Source organism: Gymnodraco acuticeps, unplaced genomic scaffold, assembly GCF_902827175.1.
Source record: "Gymnodraco acuticeps unplaced genomic scaffold, fGymAcu1.1, whole genome shotgun sequence".
NCBI classification, from domain to species: domain Eukaryota; kingdom Metazoa; phylum Chordata; class Actinopteri; order Perciformes; family Bathydraconidae; genus Gymnodraco; species Gymnodraco acuticeps.
Window position 1 is genome coordinate 1,665,723 of NW_022989843.1, and position 22,322 is coordinate 1,688,044.

The window sequence follows — 22,322 nt, forward strand, 5'->3', positions numbered from 1 at the left end:
ACATTTTAAAATAGCCTACATTTTAAAATCCAACACATATAGGCACATATGGTTTTGAGTTATTTATTGAGAAATATGAGGCAACTCCTGTAAAAAAAATATTTCAAAAAGTCACACAGGTGCTACATTGTTTGTTAATGTAGATTTGATATTCATAAAGTGAAACATCAGGGTATAGCCAACATGTTGTTGTTTTTTTACATTTTGACGTTGCCCAATCCTTTTTGTAGCATGAAGTAGGCCTGCAGAGAGCAAGCAATACCATATGGTTCAAGGTTTAATTAACTCTACTTGGAACAAGTGATTGTTTAGCCTCGGTTGCCCAGGCGACAGGAGAAGGGTGCGCTGCAGGAGCGGGGATGGCCCCGGGAAAAGTGGTAGGCTCAGCAAACCAGACTCCCCTCACCCAACATCTCACCATCCCACAAGCAACATCCAGGAGACTGCTACTCTGTCAGACCTGGCCTCAGTTATGCAAAGCCAGTAGAAGCTCCAGTTAGATATCGCTTATATTGACATGGTGTCATTTGTGAACGGATCCAAGACTGTTTCGAAACGGAGACGCACCATTTGCGCATCTCCTTCAAAAGAAGCGCTCACAGCGGTCCATCAGAGGCAGCCTGCCCGGCACAGGAAGCAGACACTCATGTCCAAGTTGAGTGACTCCGGGTTCGAGGAAGATTTAGGGTCCTCCCCGATTTCATCCCTGGCTCGGATAGATGTGTCTCCTCTGCGTTCAGACGAGCCTACTTCGGGTCGGCTGTCTAACTGGTACCTGCAGTACGGGGACATCGGTTTCAAGATTCAGATGGACAAAGAGGCGCGGTTTTATTCCTGCAAAAGCTTGGCACGCCAGCCACAAGTATGCTATTACACATGTTTGTCTTTTGTTAGTTTATTTTTGTAGCATATTGCACTTAAATTCAGTTATGGAAACCATTACTCAAAACGTGTAATTTATTTAACCAATTGTATGAATTAGGTTATTGTCTGTCTCTATTTACTTTATTTGTTTCTAACAACCCCATGGTAAGCCTGTATTAACTATGAACACCTGCAATCCTAAACAAAATATGTTGCCATCTGGCTCACAGTATGCCCCTGAGATAATTGGTAACATTGCCTTTAAGTTTGTTAAGACAGACACAATATGTCAACGTTATATATAAGTTTCGTCATGTGGCACCAACTTTGACAATTGAGATTACTTTTTCATTGCAAACCATAGTTTACTAGGCTATTAATATCTCTGATTATGCTGTCAGTACAATCAGTCTCCTGAAATTAATACAAAGTTGCTGAATGCGGGATTAAGACTTGTATTTAAACGGCTGAAAAGGTTTCAAATACATTTATAAGGGATAATCAGATGCAACTTCAAGTCACGCTCACTAAAATCCTATTTTCTTTCAGTTTCTAATAGGAGTCTGTGTTTTACTTTCAGTTGACTACAGAAGCACGCTGTAAGCTTGTCAGCTGGCTCATCGCCGTACACAAACATCTCCATCTGTCCTTTGAGTGCTGCTGCCTGGCGGTGAACATCATGGACAGGTTCATGGTTACCACACCAGTGGCTGCTGACTGCTTCCAGCTACTGGGTGTCACTGCACTCCTCCTAGCAAGCAAACAGGTATGTATTTTTGTTGTAGAAGCTTTATGAACAAAAACTTGGGGATTTTGTTTTATTTATAACACTTCTTTTCTCCGTGTTACCCAGGTAGAGGTGTTCTCACCACGGATCAGCCATCTCTTGTCAATGTGCTGTGACGCCTTCACTAAGGAGCAGCTATGCAACCTGGAGTGTCTCATCCTCCTCCGCCTCAACTTCCGCCTCTCTGCACCTACACTGGCCTTCTTCCTAGACTATTACACCAACTGCATTGAGGATGCCCAGCTTGAGTCTGAGAAGACAGGTGGTGGCAGATTTGAAAGAACAAATACAGACACAAAGAGATACGGGCAGTGCAGCAGCCTAGCACAAAAGGTGTGCGAGTTAAGCCTTGCAGACTATGCTTTCAACAAATATCCACCATCTTTGACTGCTAGTTGTGCACTGAGGATAGCCAGTGAGTTATTGACAACAGAACAAGGGTTTGTTGAGCATGCAGCCATCCAGTTACAGGACAAATGGGGCTGTTTTGTTGATGAACTATGTACCCAACCATCTGACAGCCCTGATCTATCTGAGGCAGACTCTCTGGCAGTAAAGGGCCACTTCTTGTATGTGAGTCAGGGGAAGCACACTCTAGCCCAGGAATGCAAAGAGAACCTGTTGCTGTTGGTGTCATTAAACCAGGAGACAATGGAAATGATGTCTGCCATGTGACAAGTGTGCCACCAGTCAAATGTTACCAAAATCACTTATTCCCCTCCTCATTGGGATTTATATTCTCCGGGCGGGTTGTATGAAGGTTACTGTAAGTTAAAAAGTGAAGTCTGATGTTTATACAATCAAATCCTCATGTTTACCTCATTATGTTGATCTGAAGGAATGTTAATGCAGCATAATAGTTAGATTTATTTGACTGATACGGGTTATGTTTACCAATAAAGTATATTATTATATTCTGTTCATTTTTATTTTATCAGTCACCGTTTACTGTGTATGCTCTGGCTTTTTGCTATTTAAGTAGATATGTTACTGTTGCAACATGAAGGATCTGGAATATTGTACTGTGATTCATTGTTGTGTTGTATTATGAAATAAAATATCAGTAATTTTATCTGCGTTTTGTCTCTGAATGGATTATAAAATGTGGAGCCATAACTCATGAAAAACCACAAGGCATTTATTTGATATAACTCTGTCCATGGATGACACTGACTGGCATGAATGAGAGATCATGCAATTTAAATATACAATCAACACTTAAAATGGAATGTTGATGATGTCCACTTTATCTTGATTTAATAGCAGCAGCAATAACTCACTAGCATAAATTATTGCTCTGTAATATTTATGATCAGTATGACAAGAGCCCATTATAGATTGACATATGTCCAAATGCGGGGTTAGGTCTTGGCTATTGTAACTGTTTGCCCGGACCCCAGTTTACCACCCTCTTTACTTGACGTTGCATCACTATTTACTGACCTGTGCCAACACAGCCTGGTCAATTGAGGGGGCTTTCTCTGATAATCCATTACGCGTGGCATCTCGACCTGCTGACACAGTGTCGACCACACAGGTGCATTCAGCGTTAAGGGTCAACAAGTCTTGTTTGTTTACTAATAGAGGTATTTGTCACGAGTGTTTACTAAGCTGTCTGCTATAAGTGTCCTTTTCCTTTTTCCACTTTGCTTTAAATGTTGCAATAGACCTTGACCTAAATATAATACGCACTGAATTATGTGGCTATAAGAGACAAGGCCTTGCGGCGGGCTGGTCAGCCTTGTGAGGCAGCTACAGTGTGCTGTTGTATAAAACAGACGTGGATAAATTAAGCCAGGCACTACTTACGCCTCTGGCTCGGCGCAGGGGATATTTGGCCGCAGGAGGAGGGAGAGCAGGTCTGTAGAGAGCACCTGCTGTAATGGCGCCGTTACGCGCGGTAGCCTACCACTTACACTTCACACCAGAAAAAACCGTTAGTCGGCACCAATTCAGTCTCCGAGGACGCCATCGCTCCCTGGAGACCAAATAAGTGCATTTGATTGGGCCAAAACTATGAGGCCGCGGCATGGAGAGACACAAACCGGGAGAATTTCGTCTATATTAGCTCTAAATCAAACCACGAACACCCAGTCCTGCAGAGCTGAGCTGATGAAGATGCAAAGAGACATGAAGGTGTTCGGAGCTGGGTGCCCAAACCAAATGAGCCAACAAGGGAGGAGGGCAGCAGGAAACAGAAAGGTATGACATTCTTCTCTTTAGAATGATGCACACACAGCTCTTGACAGTGGTGTTAACATATACTTGCTATACCTGCAGGATAAGATGGTGCCAAGAAGCAGCAGTCCAATCAATGTGTACGTCGAGCTCCCGTGCATCATTGAACAAGGTATGTGCATCTCTGTTTAACTTCATGCACTTCCTTAACACGTGTACTTATAATTACATCAGGTGCTCGATCGAGAGTTCACTCATGGATCATCCCTTCTTTTGTTACAGCTTTATCCACAATTGCATGGAATGATTTGGAAGACTGTGCGTCTGTGGTGAGACGGCAGAGTGATTCCTTCTGCTCTCAGGTGACGAAAAACATAGTAAATAGTATCAGAAATAAATGTGTTATTGTTATTTAGAAACCTTGTGGTTTTGTGACACCTCATTTATCATCGCATTTACACATCGATCATCCAGAGAAGGGTGATAAATCAGATGCAGATCTGCATCAGGATACGTCTGTTAATGTTTGACACGATGTGCTGGAATTATGCACGAATGAGATTCTAGTTTGCTCATGACACGCAGACTACGGCTAATTGGCCGGACCTCCCATATTTTGTTCACATGCTGCCTCTTTGCCACAGCTCAACACTAAAATCACAACACGCGACGGAACACTTACCGAAATGACGAGCTATAGGCCTACATGTTCTGCCATACCGCCACATTACCCTGCTTGGTCGTGGTGGGACTTTCAGGTTAGGGGCATGAATGATTTATCTGTCGACTATGTGTTTAATCTACAATTTGTCATTTAATCGTACATTTCAATTGCCAACAGGTAAATGAATCTGATGCAGATGACCAAGATTTTGGAGATTATGCACTGGATTTCATGGCAGGTAAGCAAAGCAAATAGTGTGTGGAGATGCAGCATTTATATATAATCCTAAATATGTGCTAGTGTATTTTCATCTTAATCCTCATCATTATTATTATCGTATTTTTAACATTGAGGAAATCCTTAAAATTCTCCCATGTTGACCGAAGCCCTGTGTGTTTATCTGTCAGATTCTCCTGCCACGCTGGAGAGCAATCTGTCTCCAGCTGAACTGGTGCCATTTCAGGGATGTGTCATACCTCTCCTCCCCCCTCAGCAGTATTTCTCTCCAGAAGACAGTCTGAGCCACTCTTACACAGAAGCGAGCGACCCATCTGTCCAAGATGGAGCTCCCTGGCAAGGCATCGCCCAGTGCCAAGGCAGGGCGTTCGGAGACTCTATGGAAGTCAACAATCAGGTAAAACTTCACTGTGACAACTATATGCTCCTTTTGTACTTGATAACTGTGGTGCACATGATAAGGTAATAGTCATATGTGATTTGTGTTATGGTGGATCTAAATGGTGCAATGGTAATATTTTAGATTTGTTGGATGATTACACACAGCCCTGCTAATGAACATAATGAAATAAATCAATTGACAGATTTCTACTCAATCATGGTCCTTCTGTTGTGTAAAGACTTGATGCCAGGACAAGAGACTATTCTTTTTTTATTTTTCCCAGTTGGTTGAAATGTGTTTACAGGAGAGTTTGTGTAAACCAGCAATGAGCAAATGTTATGATTAAAATTACATTAAAAAACATCAATAAGGCAAAACACAACAAAATGCATTGGTTATGCAATTAAGTAAAGCCCTCTGTTTGAGTAATGATTCCCTTCAGCATGACTCAACATATTTGTCTGTGTGCCTGCAGCTCCACGAGACTCTACACCGGCAACAAGAAGAGATTGACTGCCTTCAGGAGAGAAACCTTCACCTCAGACAGCTGGCCAGCCGAGCTAAGCACCTGGCCTCAGTGCTTGAGGTGAGTTCATGGCTGAGACAAGCACAGCCAAACACCCTTTGCACAGTTTCATCCTGGACCCATTTTTAACCCCTTATGTATGAATTCATCTCTATATACGTGTGTCTTCAGAAACTGATGACAGTCAGGGACCAAAGAGAACAACCTTGTGGTGATAAAACTACACTGAGTCCCTGTAAGCGTCAACGACTGGATGAAGGATATGACACAGAGTCTTCTGACACAGTGGAGGACATGCTGAGAGACGTCAGCACACGCTGCAATGCCGTCCTGCACAACGCTGCTACTGGAACAAGACTGCCACAGGAATCAGAGACAATACACATGTTTGGTGCATTCTCAGGCCTAAAGACTTCTATATCAAAAGACAATAGCATGACGATGGATGCATCAGAGCTTCAAGAGAGTGTCTCATCCTTCAGAACGTCTGTGAGAGAACACAGCACCATAAGGACTCAGGTGTTTCGTCATGGACGTGCTTTCACTTCGAGGACTCAGCTAGGAGGATATCGGTTCCGCTGGCTTCCCAACGACAGCTGAAATGATGGTTAAAAGATATAAAATTACATCCATTAATGTTTCTAATTAGTGATGGAAGGAAGTGTGGGTGGCAGTTACTGTTAATGCCTAACTTATAATCTATAGGGAGATCTGTAAATGATTCAATGTCTTTCTCAGACAGATTTGGCCTGTCAGCCAATCCGTCAGCTGCTGCCTGACAAAGGAAATGATACTGCCACAGCTTTTGTTTTCATTGTGTTTCTGTTTACACCACTCAAAATGTTATAATCGAGCCAAACAATGCAGCAATTCAATTTTTTCTACACTTCACAACATGTTTTGTCTTGAAAAATAACAAATGATTTTATACGTTTTGAAATAAAAGTTTTGTATTATAAAGCTGCATTGGAGGGATTTTTATCACAGAAGGAGGTGATGTTCAAACAAATGGAAAGAAACTGTTTTCAATGTGAACTTACCTTGTTTGAGCAGTGAAGCAAATATGACCCTGTGACCTTAAGGACTTCCTTTCCTATTGTCTGTGTCTGGGTGACTGTGTGGTCTGAAAAAGGGCACATGTCATGATGCATTGCAGCTAACATCCTTGTTTACATCATTTGTTCTGGAAATAATTCATGACTTCTAAATCTTGTTGGCAACAGGTGTATAAAAAGTATTCCCCATGAGAAAGGTTCACAAAAACGTTGATTATAAATCATAATTTTGATAGCTAAAGAAAATAAGAGGAAATCAAGACATAAAGAAGAGATTCAATTATTTTAAGAGTATGTGACCTTCTGACCTCTGGTATATGTAGGCTGCATGTGATCCTTCTCTAACCTTACGGTTGAGGGCATTAGCTGTTCAAAAAATGGGATGGTGCGAGGCGGGCCAATCCAGAGGATAATGTCGAACCTCAGGTCAGACACCTGTTTAAACTCCCCAAACCTGAGCCTTTTTACTTTAGAGCATGAAGGCAGCACTGCAGCCCTGGGCTGGCAACACTTGACAGTACTGTCATGAAATAGGATGTGACAACATAAACAAAGATAAGAAGAGCCTGATAAGAGTTTGTGGCCTGATCTATCTGAATTAACATACAGCTTATGTCAGAAGAAAGTCATTTGAAAGCTGAATGACTGATTGATTAAACTGTGCAACATGTAGCAGTTTGGTTTATAGGCTATTGAAAACAACTGTGTACGCCCTGAAGTACTCAGCTCTTACAAATACCAGTGTAAGAAGGTTCTTCAATCAAATATTGATCAAATAAGATAACACAAGGATTAGCAGCTATTTACATACCAATATTAATTCATGCTAAACTTCCCATTTCAGTTTAATATATATAAAAATACTGTATATTGAGGCTTTACTTTATTGTGGCAGCTGACAAAGTGTGTGTGTGTGGGGTTATTTTGCTTTGTGAATTATTAAGGTCTTATTTTGATCAATATAATTAAATTGTACCACCATAATTGTATTTATTTAACTGAATCTTTGAAGTTATAATATATAAACGTATACTAAAGTATTAAAAAGTGCAATGTTTAATTCTGAATTGTAGTAGCTAGTAGCTACAAGTACCTGAAAATGCTATGGCTACTGTTAAGTAGGCCAACCTTCCAAAATCGAGGTACAATGGTCTGACTAACCCTGACCACGCTGGTTGACCCCAGACATGATTATTGTTAACCATTTAACTCCCAGCTGCCAACGTAAATCACACTGGACGCTTGTTGTCATACCTCAAACCTTCACACCCAGGCGCTCCTTGAGCCACTTTTACTGCAAACAGCTCCGCGTGTCACTGACCAGCAGCGCCAGGGAGAGCGGGCAGGCCGGCCTTTGTTAAACTGGTTGTGACACATTTGACCGGTTAAGCTACCGCCAAACTGCGGGGGACAATAAGGGAGGGGAAAGGAAAGTACACACACAATGAGTTTCTAAGGTGACTGAAGCCAAACCTAGCGGGATTGGTTACCATTCAGACAAAGTCCCGCGGGTAGAAACATATTAATATTAGTTTTTCTGTGGAGGGAGGGATGTTGTTGACTGCTCAAGGTCTCTAGGCAAATATAACTGAACAAATATATATTTAAAGTCATACAATGAAGAAAACATGCCTATGGATATGGGCAATTAAGACAAACAAACTGCCTAACACACACAAATAAAGCAGCATAAGCAGTGTTGTCTGATTATATTAAACAGCACTATAAGATTGTTTATAATAGCAATACTTTTTAATACACACACTTTTTAAGGTGGGACGATTTCAAAAGTAGAATTATGTGATGTGTATCTGTTATGACTGCATTGTGGTTGCCTGTTGAAGTAGCTCTGATGGATGTGCGTGTGCTGCTTAATGCACGCACCTGTCGCACAGTCAGGCTCGAGCCCGGTGTGGGCGCATATGGAAGTGGCAGGTGGCGCGAAGGTGCGTTCCTCGCGCCGTTCAGCCCACTTACCGCCAGAGCAGATCATCATTAAAACGTGTGGCCCGCGGACACACAGCCTTTTCCCGCAAATACAGATTATTGTAAATGAGTAGTTCCATGTCTATCCAAAACATACTAATTTACCTGCTTGCTTTATTTATTTTGTTGGTGTTTTTATTCTGAAAAGTTACACATATTTGTATTGTTAAGTAAAATGTTATGCCACTTTATACTTGTATACGGCTACCTTATAATTGCAGTTAAGTTGTAATAAAACAAAAATATTTATTCACGAATTTTATAAAAGAAATGCCATTTGCAACCTATAAACTGCTAAAATGTCTATAATTTGTTAACATAAGACAAAATAAACAATACTAGAATTATACTGTTACTAAATTATTTATTTTTCCCTGCCCATTATTGAGGAAAATCTTATTTTTAAAAGGCCTATAGCCTATATTCCTTCGTATTTCCCTTTAAATATTTTATCACGATTCATGCTTTAAATGGCTTGTGATTGAAATGTCTCATATCTTAGACATCAATGTATTTCCCTTATAATAATACCAACTCATTAATCATTATTTTTCTCACGACATAAATCTGGCAGTTCGGTTATAATCTGTAGAGGTTGACAGTCCTAAAGAAATAAATGTGTCCTTGTCCGGGTAATTAACTGATAACATGTTGCCGCCTCCACCTTGAAAACATTACCGCGTTGTTCTTTTTCAATGTGTCTATTGGTATCCAGGAGAAACCAGGACGCGGAGGGAATCCCTGACAATAACTGATTAAAAACAAACTCAAACCTGAAGCGCCAATAGCAGAGCAGAGGAAGGGGCTTCCCGCTCCACCGTGCGCCCGGGGAGAGTATTTAGGAGCAGTCCGTCCAGGAGAGCAGCAGCAGGTGCACCAGGCAGGACAGAGACAGGACAGAGACAGGAGGGACTGCTGCTTTACGCAAAGTCATTACAACTGGAAATGAAGCCAGCAAGTGAAGAAGCGAAAGACTGGGTGAGTACAAAATAATATAAAATAGCCTGATACATAAGCTATGTCCTTAATCACATTATGCTCTGTTGCTACCAGGCAACCCCTTAAAACACAGGGCTCTAAACACAGGGCGGTGTCTAAAATTAAGCTTTGCTTTTAAATATTGATTAAAAAAACACATTGACTGTGATCCATTGTATATTACAATGATCCACGACTTTATTAATAATGGATTGAAAAACAAACAGATTTCACCTAAAGAAAGTTAATCGAAAGACATTGTTTTAGCATCACCTTGACGAAAGTCTTCTTGTTTTTATAACCAGGACAATATGAGAAGAATGCTGCGAGATTTTGTCGGAAAGAGAAGCCATTGTCCCTTCAAGGTAAGAGGGGAAATGTTGAAGAAATGTGCATTAAAAGGTTACATGTTGTGGCAGCCTCTGATCTGGTGGTGACAGTGTGGCAGTGTACTGCTGCTAACTGACAGCTGTCAGCTACACTCCTCACTGCTGCTGCAACTCAACTCAAACATCACACCTCATTCACCGGGGAAATGAAAAGTCAACAGCCAGGTAAAGGTTGGAGGCGACTGAATGAAAAAACCCTGAAATTGGACATTCAGCACAATGTCAAAACATTCAACTCAACATCACTTCAACTTAGTCAAATCTGTTCATTTGCATTTACAGCAGGATGATTGGGGAGTGGTGGCTGGTCGGGAGGCAGTGTAATGTTAGCTGATGTTGCTTTCAACAGCTCACACTGCTCTGCTACCTTAACAGTTACATTTGACTACGTCTATCACTTGTTCTCTGAACGCTCATGCACTTTATGTTAGCAGATCAGGATTTTAGGAAGCTTTGCACAGAAGAGGATGTCCAATATGGAATGTTGGTATTTTTATGCTTGAGCTTCTGGAATACAATGAGCTAGAAATAAATGATTAAGGAAGATAAAAAAAGAAAAATGCTCATATTGTGGGTGGTTGGTAGGCAGTGTCTTGTTAGCTGGTTTGTTCTTTGCGTGCCAGCTTACCTGCTGCTGCCCTCCAACTTTCCATTCAAACCCACACCAACAAGCCAGGAGATGCTGCAATTAACATGTACTTCAATTTTAAACAGCAAGTTGGGATTCAAAGTTGCAGGTGTTGATTTATGTGACTTATACCAGACATTCAAAAAAACTGTTTTAAGTAATGTCAAATAACAAAATCACCTTTAGAATACAAAATAACAGTGACACTATGCATTTCTATTGCAATACTTGCAAGTTGGCATCCTACTTGGCATCAACAATCAGCATTTAAAATGTGGATGTATTTAAACTGAACAAAGTATCTTCAGCTCGCCAATCAATTAACTATGATGACGTAGTCCTATCACATTACGTCATCATGGGCGATTTACAATTTGTGGTCTCAAATCAGTCAAAAATCGGCTAAAAGTTATGCTTCACCTAAGAATTTGATTTTAATGTAAACATTTGAAAAAGATGGCACAAAAAGGCAAACTGAACATTTGAAAAATCAAACACTTCAATGGCTAAGCCATCCTTTGGCTGCAGCAGTGGTCATTATAAGGAATGTTCATCATGATTGTCATTATTAACCGATGTTTCCCACGCACCAACACACACTCCAACTACCTTTGAATGACTGAAAATTGATATTTTTGTTCGGCAAGTTTCTGGAGCCAGACTTCACTAACCACCCTCACTGTAGCAGCTCAGCGTTCAGTCATTCCTTGCTATCAAAGCAAAGGGAACACAGGCACAACACACTTAGATGTGTCCCGTATCCATCTCCATCATAGCTCCACCCGTTTCTTTACGATGATTTCTCGCACCAACGCCGTGGCCTCTTCTCGAACGCTCTCTATGGGCTCGTCTGTTCGCCAGAATCGGACCACGTTACCCTCTGGATTTACTAGAAACTTCCAGAAGTTCCACCTGGGACGTTTTTGCACAGAATCTGAAACACAACACATTAGTATGCACTCATTAATGGTGCATCTAACCTAAATATAAGCAAGGAATTCTGATTACGCTCTTCCCTGTCCAGTGCTTCTTATTAATAAACTGAAAAATATAGATTATTGCTCCTGATTATGTCACACTGACTTCATTTAATGTTGTAAAGTATCAAATAAAATCACACCTCATAACAGCAACTTTGCCATATAAGTAATTGTTCTCAACTCAAGACACCTCATTGCATTGATTCAAAAATCAAAGATAATAAAGTGACAGCTACTACAATATAAACGGTTTGACAAATAATGGTATTATCGTAAGGTCGATATAACTGATCAAATTCACACACTGAATAATCAGTACAGTTTGACATAGATCTCTCTGAAGTGAATGGAATATACAATGAGTAGCTGCTTTATTATTATCTATTATTACAATAAATTAAACATGTATACAAATTAATATTAAGCCCAAATCTATTTCGTTTTTATAAATAGGTAGCAAATATTACATTTCAATAACCTCAGAAGTTCACACAGGCTAGTTTTCCAGATGTTCTTTAAGATGCACGCACGACTACATATAAACTTAACCATTAGGTTTTCCCTATGAGGAAGCATAAATATGTTTTAGTTGTATATTTAGTTTGGGACATGACAGTTATCTATAGAAGTCAGGTGTTAAAACTTGTTGCAGCTTCATAATGCAAAGGCTTCCATTATAAACTGAATACTATTGACCCTACTAAAATTGAGTTGCAGTGAAAGTAAGCTCCAGATTGCACTTCCTGCCAGACAGTTGGTAGGGTCAGTCCATAAATCATTCAATTATCATCTTAACCCAAATAAAATAAAAATACAAATGTGATGTGATAGATGTGGTTATGCCCACCTGTGAGGAATTTGAAGGCAGGGTCCGCCTCTGAGCCCATTATTTTGATCCTGCTGAAGAAGGGGAAGGTGACTCCGTAGGTGGACTTGGCAAAAGCCTCGATGTCCCGGCTGGTCCCGGGCTCAGTGTCCCCGAACTGACCGCAAGGGAAGGCCAGCACGTTGAAGTGAGAGGTGCCCAGCTCCCGGTGCAGCTCCTGCAATGAGAGGTAGTTCATCTCCGTCTGCTCGCTGAGACTCGCCACGTTTACAACCAAAGACGCCTGTACAGGAGAAACCACGGTGTAACTGTTATGTGCGAAAACTACAATTTCAATAAAAAACACAACAAACTGACACTGGATAACTTAGAGTTTGCACAGATGTTGTCTCAAACTGAAATGACTGGTGATGATGTGGACTTACTTTCCCTCGGTACTTCTCCAGAGACACCGTCCTCCCCTTCGCGTCTTTCACCTCAAACGAGTAAAAATCAGTTGGTTTCCTCGGCTTCACAAGCTGAGTCTGCAGGAGAAACAAACACCCGACCCCGACTGTCATGCTCAATAAAACCGTCAACTTTTTCGCATTTGGGTTGGAGGACTTTGTACGGTAGCCCCCTAAGGCCTCCATCTTGGAGGGGGAAGAACAAACCGAGGAGGTAGCGGGGGCTCCTGCATAAAGTCTCCGGGCGGACCAGGGGAAAAGGAACACAGATTTAAGTTATAAAACACTAGCACGATACCGGAAGCCAACAATACCATTCCAAATAAGAACAGTAAACGTGATCCACTCAAAAAGCATCAGTTGTAAGTGCCATTGTAAAGGTAATGCGTTTCCATTGCGACATTAAACCTCTCAATCCAAAATAGTATTTTCATGATTCCGTGTGGTATGTTTTGCATCGTTTCCCCTAACATATGAAAAATCATTTCATTTTCATTAGTAAATACAATTTTGCAACTCTTTTTATTAGGGTGTTCCGAGTAAGATACAGCTGAACATTAGGTTCGTTATGTAGGCTACATTTATATATTAAATAGGCGTAAAGCAGAAATTAAACAAATCAATAGCTCTAAAAGTTAAATTATGTGCTTACAATAATGTGTTATAAAGGGTCGCCGAAAAGCTGATGCTTATAACCTGACTGCGCCTCCCAGCGTGAGTAGCCTTCTTATTTCTTCTTCTTACACTATATAATTCGCAATTAAAAGGCATTTACCATGCTTTTACTTGGAAACGTAACCGGACGTCATGTTGTGAACACTGCCAGCTTAACACTAGTAAAGTTGTGGTATTTTGAGTTTTCAGAGGTAGGAAGTTGGTGTCAGTTTGCAGTATTTGAGATGTTTAAGACTCGCATTTATTTCTGTTAAAATCATGCATATGTTTCTGTCTCTCCAGGGATCAAACGATGGCCATCACGTCTCGTACAGGCGGTTCAGGAGAAGGATCATCCAGAGGAGCAGCAGTGAGGGTCCAGCTGCGAGCACACCTCTGGCCACTGGGGGGCAGAGGGAGCCCAGGTTTGATCTGGAGGCAGTCTGCCAGAGACTGGAGCTGGACTCCCCTCCGAGAGACCATGAACCAGCACAGAGACACCTGCAGGGAAACCTTCATGGTATTATTCAAACCCCAAGCTAAGAATGTATAAGACACACACAAATACTTATATCAGCTTCTTCCCCCCTGCTATCGGCCTCACAAACAAGGCCCATTGACACTGACTTTTATCTACTCCACAAACGTTATGCATTACAAAACTGTGAGCCATGTTGATGCTCAGCTCTCTGAATATATTTTTGCACAATTCTGCACAGCCCTCCCCTTTAAAATATAATACACTGTAGTTTATCACATAGTCATTGTCCTTGTTTTAGGTCCAGAGGCCCAAATGTTTGTTTAGGGCAACACACACACTCATGTATCCACTCTTTGTTGTTTTCACCATTATGTGTATCGGTCTCAAATGGAGTGTGGATTCCGAGCAGCATTGTTTGGTGCTTTTATGTTTTCTGATAATCATCTTTCCTATTCAGAGACAGAGCTGGCAGGAGGCGTATCACACTGTGGGGGTGTCACATCTCCAAACACACAACACACCTTCACTGCCAGGAGATGGACTGCTACAGAGAATGCCCCAGAGCAGGTTTGTTTAAGGAACTTGTACCACTGGAGTTTGATGTTTACATGTTTTCAGTGGGTTGTGAGACTTTTTAACCTATACTTTAAAAGGTTCTATGTAAATAAAGTTATACATATAATGTTGGATTTATTATATCAATGGAAATGTTGAAAAGTGAGCAACAAGGCAGGAACCCTAACAATGAAAGTTATTTGGAAGCTTCAGTTAAAAATGGCAAAAACAAACGTTGTTTTTTTGCTAAATTGATTGAGGTGGAGAAGCCATGAGATCACTAGGTAAAACAAAAAAAGACTGTAAAAGACTAAATATTGTAATAATTCTTACTTTTCTTTTGCAGGGATTGGTCTGGAGAGCAGCAATTCATGAACATGGAAATGTTCAACAGGCTGGTACAGCATGAATTTTTTCTTTGTCTTTCACTACATTCCTACAGCACTTCAAGGTCTACAAAAAGTTCTGATCTGAATGACTTGTAGGGCGATGCATGCTGTCATACCAGTAAACAAGAAACGTGCAGAAATGATTTTAAGAGACTGTGTGCAGCCTGTGGGAGGTCTGTTTATGTTCCTGTTTACTGATATTATTGTATCCGTACATCATCACTAGTCCATCTTGTAGAGCAGTGGTTCCCAACCTTTTTTCCCAAGAGCCCCCCCAAATGACTCCTGTTGGAAGTTGCGCGCCCCCCCCCCCTCCACACACACACACACACACACACACACACACACACACACACACACACACACACACACACACACACACACACACACACACACACACACACACACACACACACACACACACACACACACACACACACACACACACACACGTACTGGCAGTGTTGTCCGTTCACGTCCACCAGCAGCATGCACTGGCCATGGTTCATGCAGAAGCTGTGGGGGGGGGGCGCAACAGCGGTAATTAAAGTTTAAAAGTCTCAAAAATGCTACAAACTAGATGAATGTGAAGTATTTTGTTAAAGGAGGATGAAAGCGTAATTAAGGAGCACTATTGGAGTGACTTTGATGGTTATTGGACTCAGGATTAATTCATTTGGATTCCCGCTGTATGAAGAAATTAAAGGACGGCGCGGAAGTGGAAACAATTTACAAAGGGATTAAACTGTTTAAAACACATGCTCAAAGTAAGCCGGATTTTGCCGATGTGTTTATGTGGATTCAAAAGTCGTAAATAATGTACAAAATGGAGGTGACCGATCTGATCGGAGCAACTGTGACAAATAATCCAACTGAAACCGGCATGGACAATGACTATGTTTTAAAAATGCGCTTATCCAGAAAGGCCTGGTTTGGACACTTTACACGCAGAAGAAACATTTCTATTAAAGAAAGAATTATACATTTCTGTCTTTGTATGCCTTTAATAGCTACTAACTTGAATTGTTATTCAAATTAATTAATCAATTATTTTTTATATTTTATTGTAATGTAGAGACAAGGCTTTTAGTGACAATCATGTATTGCTTTACAATTATATGTAAAAAAAGTTTAAAAAAAAAAAAGTCTAAATATGATATTTGGCCTCAAATCATCTGAGGCCTGGCGCCCCCCCTGCGATATTTGGCGCCCCCCCAAGGGGTGCGCGCCCCCCAGGTTGGGAATCACTGTTGTAGAGCTTATGAAGTGATTTGATTTCAGTGAGTGAAAATAAATGCAATGGACATTATCAGCAGTAAATCAAAGTAAAATGCTTTGGGTGTGAAACTGTGTGTGTGTGTGTGTGTGTGTGTGTGTGTGTGTGTGTGTGTGTGTGTATGTTTTAACTCTGTTTTTATGTAATATTTTTCCATGCAGGTTCTGATGAGAGGACACATGCTTTGCAGCCATTTGCTGTTCTGGACAGTACTTCTGTCAGTCAGTGTGGAAAGTCAGTGCTGAAGTTGGCGACACCGTCACTGCTGAACGACTACTGTAAGAAAACATACTAATCCTGCGAAGAAAACTAAGCTGTTCTGTCTCTGTATTTAAATTATAACGCTTGTATTATTATTTCCTAAAACACTAAGACTGTAGTTTTTAGCAAATTATAGGAGGAAATAGTGTATTTGTTGAGGTACTATTTGCAACGGTGGATTAGCACATGGTTCGCCAGTGAGTTTTCACTTCACTTTGGCCCAAGTAAACTGTCATACGTCAGTGAGCATTAAAGACTCTTCAAGTTTAAGCAACAGTATGAGCTTAACACATATGACCACTTTTAGGCTATCATAATAATAAAGAATAAAGTCGCCAACATTTACTACTACTCTTGCCAATATGAGGACTTTTTTGAAACATGATAGACACCCTCAAGTTGGGAAATAAAAACAATACAACAGTTAAACCAGTAAACACAATGTGAATAATTAAAAAGGGAACTTTTAGTGTCTGGTCTAAATTATCTGATGGTGTGTCAATCAGCAGTTAAGTTTGTCAGTATTACTCCTCAGTAGCCCTTCTCTCTTTTTTCCATCTTTTCCCTTCAGACACTAATCTTCTCGACTGCAGTTGTGATGGTATAATTGCTTTAGCACTGGGCTCTTCTGTTTACCTCTGGAATTCAGAAACTCGTGCTCTGGTGGGACATTTGGCCCCGATTCCACAACCAGGACGAGCGTACCTTCAGACCATCTCGTGTTTGAGCTGGAGCAGAGATGGCAGAACTCTCTGCATCGGCACCAGGCGAGGGGAGATGCAGGTAAATGCCTTGGAGCTTAAAGTAAATGAGTACATTTGGCTTAGAAACTGGTTTGTACAAATTGTGGTCTGGGGGGCCTGTGTGAGGGGAGGTGTCACACCTAGTTGAATCAGCAGAATGACTGTTTGTGGTGTCTCTTTGACTTTTTAGTTGTGGGATGTTGAACAAAAGAAGAGTATGAGACGTCTGTGGTCACATCAGTCTGTGGTGATGGCTCTTTCTTGGAAACAGCAGTTACTCAGCAGGTGTGTGTTTTAAGTACCCTAAATGAAAGTTAAGGACTGCAAAATAACGTATTATCTTCAAACTCCAATAAAGAAGGAATGACATTCGTATTCAAATCTAAATTGTTTTCATGTTTAAGCAAAACGAAAAGTAGCTGTTGTAAAAAAGGGAATTAGTCTATATCAATATGAAGTGTGTAGTATTCACGCATTAATGACAGTTTCTACAACCCTACAGCGGCTCAGTTCTCGGGCATATCCATCACCTCGACCCTCGGGCTCCTTCACCTCTCGTGGGTGCCGTTGTGCAGAAGGAGGCGATCTGCAGCCTCCAGTGGGCCCCAGGAGAGGACTGTCTGGCCAGCGGCTCCACAGAGGGCCTCCTCTGTATATGGGACGGAGACATCGCAGGGGTCACAAGGTCACACCAGCCAATCACTACGATGACACAGCCCAGTGCTGTAAAGGTCAGTGTAAGCTAAACTCCTGCCTGTCAGATGGGAGGAGAAGCCTGATTATTGTAGTGCTTTTAATATTTAGTAATTCATTTAGATCAATGTGAGTTGTATTTTGTAACTTTGACAGTGGTATTGGACTGTTCACTGTAAAAAAAAAAAAGAAAGAAAAAGGCTTGTATATAATGTTGTAAAACAATAAAACATGAATACTTTTTATTTGCACTGTATCTTATCTACCTAATGAAATAGGGACGGAGGACACATCTTCATACACTTTTATAATACAACGATGACTACAAGTCAACAGCCATACTAGTGGCTCTCTGGTGCTTAAACCCAAAAGTTAATGGCCGGTTGTTTAATAAGCTCAAAATGGCAATGTAACCATTCTAACGTTTAGCAGGTAATGTTTTATGTGTTTTCCAACTTCATTTTGTATGATTGTATGATAACATTGCAAGTATTTGGCCATAAAGTATTGGAAATTGAAATGTTGGAGTGATAGTATCACGAGACAAAACGTCATAAGACAACCAATGTTAATATAATTTATCCTTAGGGATTCATAAATGTCTGTACCAAATGTCATAGTTGCAACTTGCAAAAGAATACCTGCATCATTTACAGGTGGAAGACGGGTTTGACACAATCACACTCGTATATTGTCAGCAACTGTGTGTTCTGCTGTATGATTTGAGGATGACTAATAATAGCTTGTGCAAACTTGAGCACCATGCTGCTAGTTAAAGGATGTTGTTGTTACAGAGGTTTCAAAAACACAGTTGCAACCATTCGATAGTTGGTCTGCTTAAACAACCAGACAATCCGCTGACCTTTGTGTGTGCTTTCTTATATCTTGTGTTTGTATGTTAAGGCAATGGGATGGTGTCCATGGCAGAGAAAGATGATTGCCACCGGAGGCGGATTGAAAGATGGAGAGCTGAGAATCTGGGACACAGATTTGGGGACATGTGTGACATCAGCTAACACAAAGTCTCAGGTACTTAACTCTCAACGTGTAGCAATTGACTGGGTATAAATATTGGACAGACTGTTTTTAATGGCTCAAATTGCAGATCTGTTCTCTACGTTGGGCTGAAAAGAAGAGATATCTGGTCACAGGTCACGGTCTGCCTCATCACCAAGTCACCTGCTGGTCGTCAGAGTTTCCCTCCCTCAGCCCCCTCTACCAGCTCAGAGGTGAGAGAATATGAAATATGATTAATGTGCAATAACATCCACAAACACATTCACAACAGCCACATAGGAATACATGTATTGCATCAGATGCTGAGTAATATAGCAGCATCAGTGTGACAGTTGGACCTGCAGCTCTGTCATCTATGGCTGAGATATTTAAGAGCCATTTTGAGTCATTCATATCCTGGGTTTCCAGTCAATGTGAAATTTGAAAACCATTCTTTTAAAATCCAATAAAGATTATTTTGAATTTCTTTGTTTTCTAAATGTTAATGAATTGTGTTATTTATCAACTTATCTGTTTGTGATTTATAGCCTGAAAATCTTTGAGCTGCCAGTCTGTTTCACTTCATTATTCAGTTGCACTTTATGTTCATTTTGGCATTTTTTTGTTCAGAAACCAATCAGTAGTAACTGACATTTCTGGTATGAGTTTTCACATCAATTGAAGATATTAGGCATTCTTTGAAACTACTTAAAAAAGGTATAATGTTCCAAACTACACAGTGATTTACTGTTAAGTGAATATGCATCTTTGCATTGATGGCTGCTAAAATGTTGTAGGCCTACTATCTGACACAAATTATGACATGCAATTGAAACCAGACGTAACCCCTGTTTATCATATGGGAAATAATGTATTTAGATGTCCTAGTTTAATACCGTTTATGATTTTTTTCCAGCTCATTCTGATCGAGTCTTGCACTTGGCCATAAATTCTGACAGCACTCCGATTTTCTCTGCTGGAGCAGACCAGCGCTTTCACATCTGGGACATGTAAATATTGACGTCACCAAAAAATTGACATAATGGTGGTTGGCAGGTAGTCGGACCTGTCTCAAACGTTCTCTTCTTATTCACATCGTGTCAAGAATTCACATTTCCTGTTCCCTTTCCTGAATCCACCACAATAAGAAGCTGGCAAACCACAATCAAACCAAGGTGGTTCATACCTCACAATTTAAGGGTAGAATAAAACACTTGGAAGATATTCTCATTCTGAACAATATATTCCTATCTTTTTTTCATTTTCCAGATACCAAATATGGATACCAGGGCAGTTATGTGATAATATTACAGATAATATACCCAAACAGGCTGCTGCTGAGGAGCGCAGTACAAAGCCAAATACTTTGCACATTAAACATTTTCTGTTATGTATTCATGTAACTTGTGACAAATTACATTTAATGTGTGTTCCATGTTTCTTTTCTTTGTTGCCTACACTTAAATGGTTACCTCCAGTCCTTAGATATGCAACTCGATAACAAATTGTTATAAAGAACAATTTAAATTAAGGGTGGGTTTATTCTTTTCTCTATTTATCTGGCTTATGTGTTTTAACTTGACATTTGATGATGATGTGTGTAACTTCCTATGTGGAGTGTATACTCTTACTGCCATCACTTTACTACTTTTACTACATTTTAGCCAACAGTTACATTAATTGCACATTTTACAAGACAATAGATGCAAATAAAGGTACTCTTCGCATAGACCTGTGGGTTGAAAGCTTGGATGGTAAAAGTATGCATGCAACTAGACAAGACATCAGAGAAGTGTGGTTAAGACTTCCTTTTAAATGTTCACATGCACAAGTTTTTCACAAGATAATGCACCATGTGAGGTTTGTCACCACAGATGTCTGAAGACTGTACCACAGGTTATATAATACAACAGATTGTCATATAGGATTTCTAGAAAGGGTTAATTTGCGAGAAACACCATCAGTGTCTGGCTAAAAACTTTTTTTTTTAAAGTGTAAAAACTATACTTTAAACTCCAGGCTTATGAATCATGACATGCAATGACAGTATGTAATGGAGGCAAAGTCTCAGCTACGTTTGAGTAGAGTCTGATTATTGGCGTATTTCTTAAAATGCTTTTAGCTCCCTCCAGTAATAGACACAGGGCCGAGGTCTTCATTAAAATACAAGGTTTATTTTCATACCAACCCAACCCGTGAGAACTGGGTTGAAGAACAGAGAGAAATTGAAAGTAAACAATAAATAAATATGTATAAGCGATGAATTCCGCCAAACTACACAATAAACGGCACGCAGCTAACGCATAGCATGTAGCACACGCTAACACAGCTAACACATAGCATGTAGCACGTAGCACACGCTAATAATAATAATAATAATAATTATAATGGGTTTAATTTATAACGCACTTCATATCTGAGTTCAGATCCCGAAATCCTACAAGCAGTTAGCATGGAACAACAATAAAAATAGTACACAACACGGTATAATGAATAAAAAGCAGTAAAAAACAAACCAATAAATAAATAAATAAAAGGGTAGTAATAAATAAGATGAAAGGTCTAGGAAAAGGCTCTATTGAATAGATGGGTTTTGAGGCCTTTTTTAAAGCCTCCACGGTCTGTGGTGCTCTCATGTGCTCGGGGAGAGCATTCCACAGTCTGGGAGCAGCCGAGCAGAAAGCCCGGTCTCCCATAGTACGGAGCTTGGTCCTGGGGGGTTTGAGGAGGTTGGTATTGCTGGAGCGAGAGGTCCGCAAGGAAGTATGAGGGGTGAGGAGTTCCTTGAGGTAGGGGGGGGGGGGGGGGCTGTTCCATGGATACACTGGTGGGTGAGGAGGGAGACCTTGTATTCAATCATCAGTTCTACGGGGAGCCAGTGTAGTGTTTTAAGGATGGGGGTGATATGACATGGCTACAGCTAACGCATAGCATGTAGCACGTAGAATACGCTAACACACCATAGCATTCATACAAACACACAAAGCACTTGCAAGACATAACAGTTGCTTAAGCAATAAGTTAACATACCTCATAGGCTGCTCATAATTTAGATGGGCTGATACTGCATATTGTTTCCTTCATAATATTAGTTTCCATCCAAAAGACAGCTCACACCACGCTAAATTTCTCTGGTGTCCCGATATAAACACGTGTTAAACAAAATACCGTAAAATAGTTCCATACGAACCAAAATCAGTGCTGTATTACGAACAAACAGGGAAAGTGCTAGTGTAGCCTCGCAGTGGCGAAACTGTGGTGCGCTTTCACTGTAGGTGCGCCACGTTTGGGGGTGCGGGTGCTAGTGGAGCCTCGCAGATGGGGGTGCTGCAGCCTCCTCTGCACCTC

General features: G+C 40.7%; 4 protein-coding genes across 7 annotated transcripts; 3 read left to right on the forward strand and 1 right to left on the reverse strand.

Annotated features, from left to right (window-relative positions):
* Positions 1-432: 432 nt before the first annotated feature.
* LOC117560133 (cyclin-O protein B) lies at positions 433-2,684 on the forward strand. The gene is made up of 3 exons (XM_034236931.1): positions 433-862; positions 1,445-1,630; positions 1,718-2,684. The coding sequence occupies exons 1-3, from the start codon at positions 518-520 to the stop codon at positions 2,324-2,326; spliced, it is 1,140 nt and encodes a 379-aa protein (XP_034092822.1). The 5' UTR covers positions 433-517; the 3' UTR covers positions 2,327-2,684.
* Positions 2,685-3,758: 1,074 nt separating this feature from the next.
* LOC117560116 (multicilin) lies at positions 3,759-6,598 on the forward strand. 3 transcript variants are annotated; one of them, XM_034236906.1, is made up of 8 exons: positions 3,759-3,853; positions 3,932-4,001; positions 4,112-4,191; positions 4,474-4,587; positions 4,671-4,731; positions 4,901-5,127; positions 5,588-5,698; positions 5,810-6,598. In XM_034236906.1, exons 1-8 carry the CDS (start codon positions 3,764-3,766, stop codon positions 6,236-6,238), a joined length of 1,182 nt encoding a protein of 393 aa, XP_034092797.1. In that variant the 5' UTR covers positions 3,759-3,763; the 3' UTR covers positions 6,239-6,598. The 3 variants fall into 3 exon arrangements, with proteins under 3 accessions (XP_034092797.1, XP_034092806.1, XP_034092814.1); XM_034236915.1 differs by lacking the exon at positions 4,474-4,587; XM_034236923.1 differs by lacking the exons at positions 3,759-3,853; positions 3,932-4,001; positions 4,112-4,191 and having other exon boundaries at positions 4,290-4,587.
* Positions 6,599-9,532: 2,934 nt separating this feature from the next.
* LOC117561248 (cell division cycle protein 20 homolog B-like) lies at positions 9,533-21,710 on the forward strand. 2 transcript variants are annotated; one of them, XM_034238545.1, is made up of 14 exons: positions 9,533-9,657; positions 9,963-10,022; positions 13,884-14,100; positions 14,519-14,628; positions 14,963-15,014; positions 16,443-16,559; positions 17,114-17,325; positions 17,476-17,570; positions 17,788-18,016; positions 18,882-19,007; positions 19,084-19,207; positions 19,891-19,984; positions 20,080-20,149; positions 20,244-21,710. In XM_034238545.1, the coding sequence occupies exons 1-13, from the start codon at positions 9,625-9,627 to the stop codon at positions 20,105-20,107; spliced, it is 1,497 nt and encodes a 498-aa protein (XP_034094436.1). In that variant the 5' UTR covers positions 9,533-9,624; the 3' UTR covers positions 20,108-20,149; positions 20,244-21,710. The 2 variants fall into 2 exon arrangements, with proteins under 2 accessions (XP_034094436.1, XP_034094435.1); XM_034238544.1 differs by having other exon boundaries at positions 20,080-21,710.
* gpx8 (glutathione peroxidase 8 (putative)) lies at positions 9,834-13,187 on the reverse strand. Its single transcript, XM_034238554.1, has 3 exons — positions 12,906-13,187; positions 12,502-12,763; positions 9,834-11,608 (listed from the first exon to the last, which is right to left on the reverse strand). The coding sequence occupies exons 1-3, from the start codon at positions 13,110-13,112 to the stop codon at positions 11,445-11,447; spliced, it is 633 nt and encodes a 210-aa protein (XP_034094445.1). The 5' UTR covers positions 13,113-13,187; the 3' UTR covers positions 9,834-11,444.
* Positions 21,711-22,322: the final 612 nt, after the last annotated feature.

Excerpts from the sequence above, each read along its gene's own strand:
- LOC117560133 (XM_034236931.1), top strand. The coding sequence starts at position 518 with ATGGTGTCATTTGTGAACGGATCCAAGACTGTTTCGAAACGGAGACGC. Across the intron at positions 863-1,444 it reads GCTTGGCACGCCAGCCACAA|TTGACTACAGAAGCACGCTG; the intron begins GTATGCTATTAC and ends TTTTACTTTCAG. Across the intron at positions 1,631-1,717 it reads TCCTCCTAGCAAGCAAACAG|GTAGAGGTGTTCTCACCACG; the intron begins GTATGTATTTTT and ends CGTGTTACCCAG.
- LOC117560116 (XM_034236906.1), top strand. The coding sequence starts at position 3,764 with ATGAAGATGCAAAGAGACATGAAGGTGTTCGGAGCTGGGTGCCCAAAC. Across the intron at positions 4,732-4,900 it reads TGCACTGGATTTCATGGCAG|ATTCTCCTGCCACGCTGGAG; the intron begins GTAAGCAAAGCA and ends TTTATCTGTCAG. Across the intron at positions 5,699-5,809 it reads ACCTGGCCTCAGTGCTTGAG|AAACTGATGACAGTCAGGGA; the intron begins GTGAGTTCATGG and ends GTGTGTCTTCAG.
- LOC117561248 (XM_034238544.1), top strand. The coding sequence starts at position 9,625 with ATGAAGCCAGCAAGTGAAGAAGCGAAAGACTGG. Across the intron at positions 14,101-14,518 it reads CCTGCAGGGAAACCTTCATG|AGACAGAGCTGGCAGGAGGC; the intron begins GTATTATTCAAA and ends TTTCCTATTCAG. Across the intron at positions 17,326-17,475 it reads CCAGGCGAGGGGAGATGCAG|TTGTGGGATGTTGAACAAAA; the intron begins GTAAATGCCTTG and ends TTGACTTTTTAG.
- gpx8 (XM_034238554.1), bottom strand. The coding sequence starts at position 13,112 with ATGGAGGCCTTAGGGGGCTACCGTACAAAGTCCTCCAACCCAAATGCG. Across the intron at positions 12,764-12,905 it reads TGGAGAAGTACCGAGGGAAA|GCGTCTTTGGTTGTAAACGT; the intron begins GTAAGTCCACAT and ends TCTCCTGTACAG. Across the intron at positions 11,609-12,501 it reads TGCCTTCAAATTCCTCACAG|ATTCTGTGCAAAAACGTCCC; the intron begins GTGGGCATAACC and ends GTTGTGTTTCAG.